The following is a 16,387-nucleotide window of genomic DNA, read 5'->3' as shown; positions in this document are numbered from 1 at the left end:
GATAAAGAGTAAAAGAATAGTAATAATATATTAATAAATAATATTATATATTATAATATGCAATATATATGTTCTATCATGATATATTAATAATACATAATAACAATATTAATAATAACAGCAGTAAATATAGCTTCTATTTACTTTCAGGTTTACGAGTAATATCTCATTATTCTCACCCTGGGAGGTAAGTGCTATTTTTACCCCCATTTTACAGATGAGGAAACTGAGGCAGATTCTAGTTAAGTGATTTGACCAGGGTCACACAGCTAGCCTGAGGTCACATTTGAATTCGGGTCTTCTTGATATCAGGACTAGCACTCTACTGCACAACCTAGCCACTCTGAAAAACCAGAATAATATATCATCTCAGTAGATAAAAGGAGAGAGAGAGTTTGTTAGAACATAGATTTAGAGCTGCAAGAGACCTTTGAGGTCATTGAGTCCTCATTTGCAAAATGAGGAAGCTGACAAACAGGGCCGATAGGTGACTTGCCCTCTGAGGACAAATCCACTGTTCTTTCCACTTTACTATGATAGATCCAATAAAGTTTCAATAATGGGACAGGGTTAACAAATGCTACAGAGAGGCCAAGGCAAATGAGACTTGGTCCTGACATGGAGATATCTATTACAAGAGAGTGGAGGAGAAGAAGCCAGATTGTAAGAGAGTAGGAGAGAGAGTAGATCATGAAGAATTAGCCTACTTCATTGGAGAAGTTTGTGAGGGGCAAGAAACAGAAATGCTAACAAGTAACGCATGTCATGTTTTTATCAGTTTAAGTTTCATTTACTAATATTGCATAAAGGCTTGGTTTAGTCAATCTATATTTGTGTCTAATATGGATTCATACTTACTCTTAGCAACTCTCCACTGCCTTCAAAGTGAACAGAGGTGGAGTCAGAACCAGAACCGGAGCCAGAACCAGAGCCAGAACCAGAGCCAAAGCCAGAACCATCAATCTCCATTATACCCTGTTACCAAGAGAAAGTATTTTAAAAACTTGGATAAAATCAGCACTTTGTAAGATTGATTATACTTCTGAAAAAAAAAACAAACACTTTGGTCATTTCGATACTTAGATAACTATCTAAAGAAAAAACTAGAACTTTAACAAGAACTTATTGATATTTTACTTTTTTTTTTTTTTTTTTAGACAATTGGGGTTAAGTGATTTGCCCAGGGTCACATAACTAGTAAATGTCAAGTGTTTGGTCTGAGGCTGAATTTGAACTCAGGTCCTCCTGACTTCAGGACCGGTGCTCTATCCACTATGCCACCTAGTTGACCCTGAAGTTTTACTTAATAACAATAAAAAATATCACTTTGAAGCACTAATAGGAAGGCAAGTCTTATTTAGTTATTCAGTAACTATTTATTAAACTCCTATTACGGACAAGTAGCTACGGAGTACCATGGGGATATACTAAATTATATCTACCCACACCTCCTCCCAAGAAGTTAAGTCTGGAAGCAGTCTTGAATCAGAGCATCTTCCCTTCCCCGGCACAAGACAAAATGTTACATGATGCCGGAAGATGATACCTGCTGACAAGGTATACTGAGGAAGACTTCATGGAAGAGAAGGCATTTGAACTTGACTGATTAGTTAAGTCACATAGCCAGGAATCTCACTGGCTGTACTTTACTTTCCACAGAAGTCCTGGTTATATCTACCTTTGTTTCCTTTTTCTATTCTCTCGTTCCTATTTCTGCTTGAAAGAAATGATTTTTTTGCTCTCATATTAACAATAAATTATTAAAATTGGGGCAATCCTAGTTTTTCCCCCCATCTTATTTCCTTGTCCAATTTCTCAAGGACAGGGCTGATGGAGGATAGGCTTAACATGCTCCCCATTCTGGGTACTGCTACTTCACTCAACTAGCTCAGGCATGATTGGGGAATATAGATTCTTTGTCTAGATTGCCCAAGGCTGAGGGTACTCTATGCTCTATTGAGTATATAGATAGTCACTCTTGGCCCCTCATTGGAGTGAGCTCACTTCTCTTTGTAGAGCCCACCTCTCATTAATTGTTATAACCAATCAGAGTTGATTGCCACCCTCAGGAACACCCCTCTTCCACGGCATATCAACTGTAAGTCCTGCCACCATGATTATCTTTGGTATTTGAGAATTGACCTTTGATAAAAATGCCGGCATTATTAATAAAATGATTAAATTATCCAGAAATTATGTCTCTTGAACTTTTTAAATGCCACACATTTTGATTTGTCTAGTATCCTTTAATGTGGAACCTTGTCAATTTTAACACCATCTGGAAGTCTTAATGTATTATTGCCATGCCTCCTTCTTGTCCTAATGTAAGCACTTAATAAATGCTCCATCTACTTATCTATCTACCATGTTTATCTTCCCTCAAAGACTTTAATAAATTATTTTCCCTTATGATAAACATATTATTCTTTCCTCATTAGATTTTCCTGCTAAAGTGTTCAATGATTTGACCCTTCATTATGTATTCCTTGAACATGCTTTTAAGAAGTGAAACAATTTCTAGTTCCTAAGATACTGTATATAATACACAAATATAGATAAGTACAAATATATATGTATATACATTTATAAAAGTATATTTCATCCTCAAAACATTTCTTTAGGAAAATTAAACAGATTCCAAAGATTTATGAATACATATGCTAGATCCAGCTATATATCTATGTATCTCTCATATATAGAAGATATTATATAGTATGATATAATATAATATAATCTCAAGGAACTGTAGTTTTTTTTTTTTGAGGCAGTTGGGGTTAAGTGACTTGCCCAAAGTCACATAGCTAGTGAGATTTATGTACCTCAGGGAGGATTTGAACTTAGGTCCTCCTAACTCCAGGGCCAGTGCTCAAACCACTGCATCACCTAGCTGCCCCTGTAGTTAGTCTTACAGGCAGATACATGGAGTTGATCAAGAAACTCTTCATTCTTCCCATTTTTTATTTTCACAATAATTACTGCAGAATACAGCACAGATAAGAACCTCACCAATGTTCCAGGAGGCCCAGATGGTCCAGGGGAACCTGGAAACCCAGGAAGACCTGGTTGTCCTTCACCAGGATCACCCTAAAGGGAAGGAAAGTCAACAGAGTTTAGACTTCTTCCATTTTCCCAGTCTTTCAGTTAGATACTCCATCTTCAAAAAGGGACTAGTGTTCAGGTATTACAGATCCTCAGGCAAGAATCTCTCCTAAGTTTTGTCAATTCTGCCTACTGACTGCCTTCCCTCAAACCTGGAACCGACCCTCATCATCACTAATTCTTCCAAATACTTATTTGAAAAGAGCAGAGAAAAGAAAACAGATAAAAACCATTATCCCAGAATACTTTAGGACTGCTCATAAGAGATAATATGGTCTGAGAGCTGCTTTCATGGTGCTCCCTTAACTTCCTAACTCTTGCCCCACATAACTTTACTTTTTTTTTCTCTCCACATTGCTTTGTTATATTTCTTGGATTCCTACCAGTTAGGGATTCTTTTGTGTTAACAAGCAAGAGCAGACAGGGAGGTCAAAAAAATAACAATGACCAACTTCATTCATTTAAGAATTTTGGCCAGGGCTATTTACTTATTTATTTACTATTTATTTATTTGGCTAAATAGCTATTTACCAGAGAAAGTGAAAAAAAAAGCTCTACTCTTTTTTCTGCTTTTTTAGGGTGAAACCTTGACAAAGACTATCTGAAAATCTAGTTATATTAGAATCATTCCTCTTCCTTGCTCTCTGACACCAGCATGCTGAAGTCAGGCTAAGACTAGTTCAATATGCTCAGCCACATTATAAGTTAAGTAGGTTTTGGTGAGATAATCGCGTAATATATTCACTACTTCAATCTTTAGGATCCGGAACATATTTTTCTCCACAGAAATAAAATCCCTACTTACAAATGAACTTTTGACAAAACTAGTTTGTGTGCTGGGGACTCACTAAAGTTCTACAAGACACAAGCTTATAGGCCTTTGTTGTAAAGAAAGGACTCCTCCATCCTGTACATGCACAATTGATGATTTGAACCTAAATGCTGGACTTTAAATTTTTGCCTGTTCAATTTCACCTTGTTGGTTTTACTTTTGGGGTGGCTTTTTTTGGGCCCATTAATTATGACTGCTTAGATTCATTTCATAGTGTCTGGTTTGTGGTTTTCATGACCCTTCTAATTATGTGTATAAGGGTATGTTTGTTTCTTAGAATTTTGTAACTGCAAGTATTATCTTTCCTCACTGGAGAATGTAAACAAAATGATATTGCTTGTAAGAAAACATATGCATACACCCATTTCTATACTGCCATATTGATCACTGAGGCCTTTCTCCCCCCACCCCTCCCTTGTTGGGATTTTAGTATATTAGAAGTTTATTTCTATTTCCTCCTTTGATCCTCATTTAAGACAACCACCCGAGAATGGTCTCCAGGCACTGACCAGACAATTTAAGAGGCAGTACTCCTGGGAAGGCCCTTCTGCTCATAATACTTGGTTGTCCTGTAATTTTAATTGCTTCTTGCTTTCTTCTGCTTTTACCCCAGAAATCAGCTGAGGTGGCCTTCTGTTTCTCCAATTTTACCTTCATAGGTATCTGGGCCTTAACATAGCACCTAGAATCATAGAAGAGGTCCTCCACATGCCCCTTATTATCTGACTTTTAGGAAATGAGGAAACATTCCAATCTCATACTCTCTCATTTCACTCAACCAGTTGCTGTGCTCAGAGCTCCCAAAGTGTAGGTCTGAAAGCAGAGGAGATAGATAGTACCTCACTCCCCACCAATCACCATTCTCAACCAGATGAACCAGAAACCACTGAAAAGTGGGGAAATATCTCTAACACATCACAGAGTTGTGACTTCTCCTATACAAAAGGGAAAGCTGGGAAGCCATCTTGAGGGTGCTGCTGGATCATCCACCCCCATGTAAGTGCAGTTATGAAGGTCTATAGCACTTTAATTTCACCTTTTCCTGCCGATATTAAGGAATACCTTTTAATATGTTTTTTTTTGTTTGGGCATGTAAGTCCCATGTGGGGTTTGTTGCTCCCGTTTTCCTTTCCAGGGCAAACACTAAATTATAACATAAATCTCTCATTTGGAGAGGTATTTAGCACCAACTATAGGAATCAAAATGGGTAGGAGAAACTGATCAAGTCCTCTTCCCAGAAACTCACCCCAGAAGCTCTCCTAACAACTGTTTTCAGTGAGTGGTTCTAATTTAATTGCACAGAGATGTCATCATCCTGTTTCTTTTTTGTTTTATTTGTTGTTGTTTGTCCTTCATTCTCAAAAGAGGACCATGACATCAGGAAGGTGATGCCATGAATTGCAAGTAAATTGGATTTAAGTGAGGGAGGGCAGTTCAAAGTCGCCAGTCTCACTTTTTCCTCTAGGAGCCATCTGAGTCCAGTGGCAAGATAATAGATCAGCAAGACTGGAGATGGCCCTGATGCAGCGGGAGACCTTGGTCTTTTTAAGCTATAGTCTTTCCCAGGTCTCAGTTTGACTTAGGCAATACACATTCAGTGATTAAGGTTAGGTAAGAAAGGAGACAAAGAACAGCCTCTTTTACCTAGTCAGAAAAAAAAAAAAAAAGACCCTCAGGGTTTCCGGCCAAAACAGAAACAATTACTATATACATTCACTCTGAACAACCTGGGTCCCAACAATAGGCTTAGCTTGGGCTAGGATCTATTGTTGGCTAATCAGTGAGAGCCAGAGTGATTTGAGTTTAAAGCGTGGTCCTTAAGAAAGTGAGATTTCAGTGATCAAAATTTACTTTCCTTTGGGCAGAGGACTAGCAAGTAAGGGTATGACACCCTATGTAGAGAGAGGGAGAGGAAGGAGGAGAGAGGAGAGAAGGAATTATGAATTTGGATGCAGTTCATTAAATTGATATTTTAAAAAGCTCAAGGCAATAAACTCAAAGCAACTTCATTTTTCAACACCAGCTCCACACACACATACCTTTTCCCCTTTAGCGCCAGCCTGTCCTTTAGGTCCTGGGAGCTCTCTTTCACCCTAAAATCAAATTATTTTATTAAAATGTTGAATTCAACCCAACTGAAAGTTCATTAATCTCTGTAGTGCTCATTAAAAGGATAAGACAGATAAAATTTTAGGTCTGGTCTTTGTGTAGAAGGAGTAACAGTACCTCACCCTTCAATGTCACCCTTAGAAGAATCAGAGCAATTAAGTTACTCGGAGGGCAAATTTGGGGGCAAGAAGGCATAATAGCAACAACAGCTCCAAGTTATATTGTACTTTTATGCTTTATGATTTGCACAACAATATCCTTACAGCTATCCTGAGAAAATAGACCATACAAGAATTATTATCCCCAATTTATGGCTGAGGAGATTGTCATTTAGAGTGGTAAAGAGACTATCCTGAGGTCACCTTAAGTGGGAAAGCAAGGATTCCAACCCCAACTTCAGAGGCACAGTGTTACTGTTGAAATGTGTTGCCTTTGGAATCAGAGGACCCGGGTTCCAAACCTGATTCTATCTCTTACTACTTATGAAATTGATCACATCACTATCCTCTCCGGGCTTCAGGTTTCCTCAGCTATAAAAGAAAGGGCTTAGATTAGATGGCTTTTGAGGTCCCTTCCAGCTCTAAAACTATTGTCCTAGGATTTCAGGTGGTTAGAGCTCTGGATTTGAAGTCAGGAAGACCTAAATTCAATTTTTGTCTCAGGCTTTTCCTAGCTGTGTAATACTAAGTAAGTCACTTAATCTCATTGAGGTTCAGTTTCCTCATCTGTAAAATGGGGATAACATCACTTTCCTCGCAAGGTTGTTGCAAAGTGCAATTGAAATACCATGTAATACTATAAATAACTAGTTATTTATTGTCATAATTCTTTCTATTTTCAAATCCATACCAAAAAACCCCTCAATGGTCAATTTATTTTTCATCTTAAACCCTTTAGGGAGAGCATTGTGGCTATGGAAAGAGTCTGTCATTCAGCCAACTAGCATTTATCAAATTGTCTACTATGTGCCAGGTTTTGTGTTAAATGCTGGCTTAGTAAAATTAAGTTCTAAGTATCTGCATTGCAGAAATCCCTGAAAATATAACCAGTGCACAAATGCATTTGCACTATTGTACAAATCACATTGTTGGTGGAAGTAGTAATTGTAACTGTCGTGGATAACAAATGATTGAGATAACAGAATATAAATTTATAGCTTGAGTTCAAAGGATTCCTTAGGTCTATAGTAAGCTTCTTATTCCATAGGCCTGATTTGGCAGAGTGCAGTGGAGGTTGATTGACAAAATTTTGTTGTTTGGTTGTTTCAGTCATATCTATCTCTTCATGAGTCCATTTGAGGTTTTCTTAACAAAGATACTGAAGTGCTTTGCCATTTCCTTCTCCAGCTCATTTCATGGGTGAGGAGCTGAATTAGAGTCACATACTAAGTATCAAAGACTAGATTTGAACTCAGGTCTTCCTGACTCAAGCCTGTGCTCTATCTGCTGCACCACCTAGCTGCCCTGATTAACAAATGCCTAACTTTAACAATTCCTTCCACAGTCTTACATTTGGCTTTAAAAGTATCTGGGGATGGGATAGTGGGGGGAAAATGTTAGATGGCTGGAGAAGGGACAAAATAAAACAGTAAAAAATATTCCCCATCTAAAGGTGTGTGTTGGGCAAACCATTTAATCTATGGACCTCAGTTTACTCATTTGAAAATGAGTGTGCTGGAGATAGTTTCTTAGGTCCTTTCCAGCTCTAAATCTATGATTCTGTAAGAATATAAATCAGAAATGTTGGCTAATTATTATTATTACTATTACAACTTCATACTTTGGAGTGAGAAATAGTTTGTTGCTTTCTTCAGTATATATTCATATAACAGAATCAATATACTGCTGTATATGCATAGAAAAGAATCTTAGGGAAAGATGACTTCTGGATTAGCAGACAACCTAGCTAGTCATCTGAATAGGGAGTGTGGCACAATGAGATGCCAGGCAACTTTACACACACAGAAATATCATTGACACCTGGCAGGAACACTTGAGGACTCAGAGCAGAGTAATGACAACTTCCCCATGCTGACCACCACCCTTTGTGCCCTTTGTCGGACTCGATTCTTAATCTCTTTCCTGATATTTCTTATTCCTGAGCAGTCCTTCTCATGTCTCCCACATAATTCTTACCTGCAAGTTTATAGCCTTAAGCTCTGTAAATGGGCAATAGATCTATTCAGTATTACACTGACCATTGTTAGTTTTATAAGTTTGTTATCTACATAAATATACTGTCAATCTATCAACAAGCATTTATTAAATACCTATAATATACCAGGCACTGGGCTAGGTAAGGGCTGTACATATATTCCCTTACCTTCACCAATTCCATTTTTATATCTATAGCCCTAAGTTATTTAGCATGCTGTCGACTAAGCTAAATCCTTCGACTTGGAGAAACCAACAGAAAAGCCCCAGACAATCCTATTCTGCTAGGAATTTAATGAAAATTTGTGTGTCGATAAAACCAGAACACAACACAGAATAAAGAGGCATTTTTATGTCCTTGCTTTGCACTAATGTTTATTCAGCTTATAGAATCACAGAATATTAGAGTTTGGATGTCATAGATCATTTGTTTTACAGATGAAAAAAATTAAGGTAAATCAACTTTCCCAAGGTCAAGCAGTAGATGAGACTAGATGCCAGGTCTCCTGATTGTAGGCTGATGCTTTGTGACTTCCTCTCAAAATAATTATGCCCCCTGAATTGCCTGAATTTCATGTTTTGATGAATCCAAACATTTTCACAACTATATTTTATTCATTCACCCATTCATTCATTTATTTGTTTTTTGCAGGACAATCAAGGTAAAGGCTAGGACCTGAGAGAAATGATTATTTTTCTCTTATATTAATAATCAATTATTAAATTAATTTTAAGTTTTTCTCTTCCTATTTCCTCATTCAGAAACCAACCCTTGTAGGTTATTCAGTTGGTCTCTGAAGGACATTGCTGATGGATGAAATTGCCCAAATCCTTGGAGTACTTGCTTTTGATATTGGGTGGGACCTCACTCAACTAGACATTACAAAGAGAATCTTATCTAGGTGGAATTCTTCCCCCACCATTGTTCACTGTTCACAGACTGACTAGAGATGGATGCCTTTGTTCAGATAGGATGAGGCAGCTGAGCCTCATCTTCTCCTTAGCAGGAGTTTAAGGCTTTTAGCCCAGCTCCTTGTCCACCCACTTTAGCCAATCAGAGTTGATTTCCACCCTCAGATACATCCCTTTTCCCAAAGACTTTTAAAGAATTCAATGTTCCTCAAGGTTGGTCTTTGGTTTATGAGAGAAAGCCAATGACCATCAATCTATTAATTACTTGCTAGACATAATTAATAAATGGATTATTAATTACATAGAAATTATGTCTCTTGGAGTTTCCATCTGTCACAGACCACACTTGAAGATTCTGGAGGATCATATCTTAATTCTCTTTCTTTGTAATTTAAAGGATTTAGTTCTAAAAATTGCTTTTATGTTTCCGTTACTGAAACTGTTAATAATAAATATAACTGATTTTACGTAGTGATATAAATACATGCTGTCATTTGAGCTTCACCACAACCCTGTAAGATAAGTCCTATGGTTATTATAAAACTCATTTTTTTTTTGGTTTTGCTTTTTTAGGCAATTGGGGTTAAGTGATTTGCCCAGGGTCACACAGCTAGTAAGTGTCAAGTGTTTGGTCAGAGGTCAGATTTGAAATCAGGTCCTCCTGACTTCAGGGCCGGTGCTCTATTCATTGCACCACCTAGCTGCCCCAAAGCTCATTTTTCAAAGGAAGAAACAGATGCTCAGAGAGGTTAGTTGACCTCCCCATAGTCACCAATGGAAGGAGATTACTTGTTCTGCCATGTTTAGAGACTGTATTCCTTACTCTCGAAAAAATGTTTTGAATTGGACCTTTTCTTCTCAAACATAGAAAGTACACTAACTTTATTATTTCTGAGAGTGTTTGTAAGCATGGTTTTCTGACGTGAACTCCAGCAGCCTGGCATTTAACAGAGAAAGGCGCCTTGCACCAATCTCTTGTTCATGAGGAAGTCTGGCCCTTGTATCTTAGATTGATGTCAAATCACTCACTTAGCCAATAAACATTTTTAAAGTACCTACAATGTGCTGGGCATTCTGCCAAGTACTGGGGATACAAAGGAAAGTAAAAGATAATCCCTGATCTCAAGGAGTTCATAGTCTAATTGGGGAGAAAACATGCCAACAACTATGTACAACTGAGATATATACAGAATAAATAAGAGATAATCAACAGAGGGAAGGCACCAACATTAAGGGGTATAGGGAAAAGGATTCTTATAGAAGATGATATTTTCCCTGGGTCTTTTTTTATTTTAGATTTTAAAAAAATGTTAAACTTAAATACTAAAACTTAAATACAAGATAAGAAAATAAAAAGAAACATTTTAAACTTAAATACAAAAAATTAAATACAAAATAAGAATAGAAAAAAGACTGCCATGTGCACAGCAGATCATAAGAGAGGATTCAAAATAAAAAGCAATAAATTTCCATTTCAAGAAAGTCTATATAATAAATACACATTGTATTCAAAGATGTCCATCTTTTCTTTGCTTCCTTGTAGGTTTTCTTTTGTTCTCTTCTGTGCACTTTAAAATTTTTATTTATTTATTTATCTATCTATTTATTTATTTATTTTTGCTTTTTGGTGAGATAATCGGGGTTAAGTGACTTGCCCAGGGTCATACAGCTAGTAAGTGCTGTGCCCTTTTTACCTTGGTCTTTCCCCCCTTCCTTCCCTCCCCTCCCAAGGTTGCAATTAAGTGTGGCTATACATACATACATGTATATATGTATACACACGTATACACAATATATACATATACACACATACACTTACATACATATACATGGATATCTATAATCATACATATATATACACATATACATTCATATTCATCTATGTAAGAACATACTATGCTTGTGTGTCCTCAGTTTCTCTGAAATTGTGTAACATCTTTCATTGGTCCAAGTCTTTCCATATTTTTCTGAATCTACAAACTCATCATTTTCTACATCACAGCAATATTCCAACCTTATACTGTCTAGTTATTTTAAATAGTCTAAAACAATATTGATCAATATGGCTGATGTATAGTATAGTTTCCCTATTTTTCTCTTTTGATTAAATCTATTTTAGCTTTGTCTGAGATCGTGATGACTACCCCTGCTTTTTTTACCTAATAAATTCAACTCCTGACCTTTATTTTATGTTTGTATGTATCTCTTATTTCCTATCTCTCCTGACTCCTCTGCTTTACTTCTACCTGCTATCTTGACCTCTTATTACTTAACACCCCCCTCCCTCCCCAGGATCCCTCCCTTATCCTCTCCTCCTCTCTATCCCCTTAGCTTTTCATTTCTTTCTGAATTTAGAAGACTTTTATGCCCTTTTAGATATACAGGTATTGTTTCCTCTTTAACCCATTCCTGATGAGAGTAGGGTTCTGGAACTCTAATTTTTAGCTTTTCCTAGATGGTTTACTTTTTAGTATCATGTCATATTCATTTCTACCCCAATCTTTCTTTCAAACTGCCCAATTACTAATAATTGTAGACATGCAATTTACATTTTCTTGCATAAAAAGTAAACAGTCTATCCTTACTGAGTCCCTTGTAATTAGTCTTTGATGTTTACCTTACATTTCTCTTGGATCGTGTAAGTCAAATTTTCTATTGATTTCGGGTCTTTTTGCAGCAAAATCCAGAAAGACTGACAATTCATTAAATGTCCATTTTTTTTCCCATTCAGGATTATGCTTAGCTTTGCTGGGTATGATAATTTTGGCTGCAACCCCTATTCTTTTGCTCTTTAATATATAGTATTCTAAGACCTGTGGTCTTTTACTATAGCCACTGCTAGGTCTTAGGTGATTCTAATTGTGGATCCTGCATATTTGAATTGTTTTTTTCTTATTGTTCATTATATTTTCTCCTTGAGCTGGGAGTTTCAGAATCTAGCTATCATATTCCTGCAGGTTTTCCTCGTAGGATCTCTTTCAGGTGGTGATTGGTGGATTTTTTTCTATTTCTGCTTTCCCCTCTTGTTCTAACACTTGAGGACAATTTCCTTTAATTATTTCTTGTATTACGGTATCAAGATTCTTTTTTTGATCATAGCTTTCAGGTAGTTCAATTATTCTTACGTTTTCTTTTCTTGATCTGTTCCCCTGATCAGTTGGTTTTTTTTTTTAATGAGGTGTTTCACTTTTTTCTTCTATTTTTTCATTTTTTTTATATTTTGTTTTGTTATTTCTTGGTTTCTTACAACTTTGCTGGTTTCCATTTGCCCAGGGGTGAGGAACCTGTGGCCTTGAGGCTACATGTGGCCTTCCAGGTCCTCAGGTGTGGCCTTTTGACTGAGTCCAAGTTTTACAGAACAAATCATTTTATTAGGGGGATTTGTTCTGTGAAGTTTGGATTCAGTCAAAGGGCTACACTTGAGAACCTAGAGGACCACATGTGGCCTCAAGGCCACAGGTTGCCTACCCCTGCCCTTGGCCAATTCTAATTTCCAAGGAGTTGCTTTCTTCCTTAAGATTCCGGATCTCCTTTTCTAGTTGGTTGACTTTCTTTTCATAATCTTCTGGTTTTTCTTGGATTTAAAAAAAATTTTTTTTTCTTCAATCTCATTTGATTTTTAAAGTCTTTTTAAAGTGCTTCTATGAATTCTTTTGGGGCAGGTGACCATTATGCATTGCTCTCTGGGATAGGAAAGGCTTTTTTTTTTTTTTTGCTTCAATTCTCTCCTCTGAAGTGAACCCTGATCTTCTCTATTCCTATAACAGCTTCTTATGCTTGGGTTCTTTTTCCTTTGCCTGCTCATTTTTTTTTTAAATTTATAGCAGCTTATTTATTGTAATCATCTCTAGTCCTGGGTATGGGGGATGGTGTCTCTGGCCTCAGATCTTCCTTCACTTTTCTCCTGTGGCCTGAAACTGAAAACAAACTCTGCCCTCCAGTAAGTGCCCACAGCCAGGGGCATCCCTGCCCAGCTTCTACATTCATTGGGCTTATTCTGGTTCCTTCTTGCCCAGAGCTGTGTTTCAGCAGCGCAGCTGGGCATCTCTTATCAGCAGAGGTTCCCTCCATCTTCCCCTGCTCAGACACACAACTCCCCACAGTGTCTGGGAAGTGAAAAATCTTGTGGCTGGGGCCTAGGCTACCTCCCAACCCTACTAGCCCCAGAGCTCCCTGCTTGCTGTTTGAGTGGAACTAGCCTGGGGGTGTTTACACTTCCAGGGGACCAAACCTCAGTATCCTCCCAGGAGGAACACTGTTCTGCCCTAACTCTTCTTTGTATCACTCTACATTCATCCTGAGGTGCTATTTTGTCTTATTTGTGGAGGAAATCTGGAGAGCTAGGAATTTTTTGACCTACGGCACCATGTTCCCAGAATCCTCTCCTTTCCCTGGTCTTGAAGGGAGCCAGAGAGACTAGAGGCAGAGATGCAGAGAGATTCCAGGAATGGGGGACAGCTATTAAAAATGTCAGAGGAGGATATGGACTGTCTTGTGTAAAGAACAGCGAGGAGGACAGTGTCCCTTGATTGCAGAGTGTGTGTGTGTGAGAGTGTGTGTGTGTGTGTGTGTGTGTGTGTGTTGTGTGTGTGTGTGTGTAATTAGAGTGTAAGAAGACTGGAAAAATTGGGGTGGTTGTGGTTATGAAAGTCTTTGAATGAAAAATAGAGGATTTTATATTTAACTCTAGAGGTTAAATATAACCTCTATGGTTGAGTAGGTGTGTTAGGGACATAATCAGACCTGCTCTCTAAAATCATCTTTAAAATTTTGGCAGTTGAGTGGAGAATAGACTGGAGTGGAAAGAAACCTGTAGCAGGGACCAGCAGGTTATTGCAGTACTCTGAGGTATGAAATAATGAAAGCTTGCACCAGAGTGATGGTAGTGTCAGAAGAGGGGAGGAGCACGTACCCAAAAGACGTTATGGAGGTAAAATCAACAGGCCTTAGCAACAGATTGGACATAGGGGGTGAGAGAGAGTGAGGAGTTAAAGATGACAACTAGGTTTGAGCTTGGGTACCTGGGAGGTTGGTGGTACCCTTGACAGGAATAGGGAAGTGAAGAGAAGGGGAGGGTTTGGGGGGAAAGATAAGGAGTTCTCTTTTAGACAAGTTGATTTTAAGGGGTCTAGAAGACATCCAGTTTAAGATTCCATGTTCTTGAATTTATTTTTTCCCCATTAAATATGCTTTTTGTTTACATTAATCAAAGTAAGGCCCTCTTGGACCTTACATTCTCACTTCCCAAATATTCCTTCCCTTCTCCCTTCCCTGCAGTCATCCCTGGCTTGTAGCAAAGCAGTATAGTTGAGCTAAACAGATCCATACATTGATGGGCCTGAATTTCCATCCACCCCATTTGTTAGTTATTTTATACAGGTTCCCGATTCTTGCATTCAAGATATAAATCCCTTATATTTGAGGTAATGTTTAGTTGTTTTACATATACCAAAGGGAAAGAATCAGTTGGATAAGAAAGGCTTTGAATAGAAATTGAGATACAGAAAGAGCAGTGTTTGGATTTCTATGCATTCTTAAGTAACAGGTTTCTCAGCGCATTCATTCTCACCAATACCCTGAACTTAATGTGACCTATCTATCAGCTTGTTTATCAGCCCACCCATAGCACTTCAGCAACCCAACAGAAAATATGTCCTTGCAAATTAATGTTTTTCATTACTTCTGGAGGTAATTTGCCTGCTAACAGGATTAGATTTTGGTTACTGTAAAATCTTTTATGGTACTTGACACACAAGAGAGTTGAGAACCTAATATCACAACCAAATTGTTTGACAAAAATATAACCTTGGGTATGTCAAAGCCTGGAAGAAAGTAATCTAACATGTACGCCATAACCAAAAACACTATTAAATAGCCAAACATGCTTCCTTTACTACTTTTGCATAATTGAAATGCAATTATTTTAAAAATAAAAGTTTTATGTATTTCAAAGAAATGTTCCATAATCTATAGCTTTCATATTGCTTTTAGTCAATGACACAGCAATACAGATAGAGAAGGAATAGTGCTCAAAGTAAAAAGAAGCTTTTTTTCTCATGCACTTGTTAAAAATCTGAAATTTGTCCTAAGGAATGGAATGAATCATTTTGTTGAGGTTTAGGGGTTCAGGGGTGCTGGGACCCCAAAATAATGACACATGGGTCCTACCCGAAAGAATTCTACACAAGCCTTCTTTCAGCCAAAGACAAGGTTTATTAAAGATCCGCCGTAATTAGCCAGACTCTTAAGGAATCTGAGCACCTGTGAGCTATTAGCCAGATGGTAAAAATCTGAGCAGTGACTGGAGTATAAGAATTTGAGCACCTTAATGGAGACAAGATAGACCTTATATACAGAAAGGATCTAGGAAGGGAGGGGTCTGGGAGTGGCCAAGTAGTTTGGAGTGACTAGGATGTCTGGGACCTAGGGAGAATGGAGCCTAGCTGAGGCTAAGGGTGGGAAATGGCCAGGGGCCGGAGGGCTAGGCTAGGTTAAGGGTAACAAAGAATCGGAAGATTGGGCTGTAGCCACAATGAAAGGTCAGTTGATGCGATTATAGCCCCAGGCAAACGTCAGAGATTTGGCCATGTGGGAAAGTCCAGGGTTTTTCCTTTTTGGTGTCTAGCTCCCATCCTCATCAATTTAACATCAGGGTCCATGAACAGAATTTGTTTTATGAAAAATTTGTTTAGGGAGACTGGATCTTTGATTTCATTGTTATGGGGAGCTCCCTCCTGTTGAGGGATTTCTTTATAACTGCAGTTCTGTATCTTCTGTGTGATTACAATCTTACAGACTTGCCTATAGTAGTGAAAAGTGAAGTGACCTGCCAGGGTCACATAGTCAGCAAATGTCTGAGGCAGGACTTGAACTCAGATCTTCCTAACTCCAAGGTCAGTTCTATCCCCTGTACCAGAATATTGAGAGGAAAACGACTTAGTTCTTTTTTTAAAGGATTCCCTCTAGTAAATTTTTAAAAAATAGAAACTCATTAGTTAATTGATCAGTTTAAGTTAAATAAAATTTCTTCCTAAATAAGCATAAATTGGGAACCTTTTTTTTTTTAACAGGTATGCCCTAAAAGGAAATGTCAGGAGTTATAGAAGAAAGATTATAACACCTAAAAGGAAAAAAAATTCTCTATTTTTTCTCCTAGCCGTGACCTAGCTATTTAAAAGGTGTTTGGATTTTAGTTCTGTGTGGTACTTTAGGGAGAAGAACATAGTCAAACAAAAAGCTGCAAATGAAAACGTAGGCTGTCTGTCACTTGTATTTCTTCCT

The 16,387-nt window shown here is 37.8% G+C and overlaps 1 protein-coding gene across 1 annotated transcript in view; it reads right to left on the bottom strand.

The window, feature by feature from the left end:
* LOC114025888 (collagen alpha-1(XV) chain-like) overlaps nucleotides 1–16,387 on the bottom strand; it is a 117,143-nt gene that overhangs the window by 11,486 nt on the left and 89,270 nt on the right. Inside the window, exons 9-11 of the mRNA XM_027839398.1 lie at nucleotides 5,972–6,025; nucleotides 3,007–3,084; nucleotides 859–975 (exon numbers count right to left, since the gene is read on the bottom strand). Coding sequence (XP_027695199.1) covers nucleotides 859–975; nucleotides 3,007–3,084; nucleotides 5,972–6,025 — 249 coding nt within the window. The remainder of the gene's footprint in view (nucleotides 1–858; nucleotides 976–3,006; nucleotides 3,085–5,971; nucleotides 6,026–16,387) is intronic.

The sequence above is a fragment of the Vombatus ursinus genome, unplaced genomic scaffold (assembly GCF_900497805.2).
Source record: "Vombatus ursinus unplaced genomic scaffold, bare-nosed wombat genome assembly UNPS02014832.1, whole genome shotgun sequence".
NCBI lineage: Eukaryota > Metazoa > Chordata > Mammalia > Diprotodontia > Vombatidae > Vombatus > Vombatus ursinus.
Note: the sequence above shows the minus strand (reverse complement) of the source record. Positions and strands in the feature narration are given on the sequence as shown.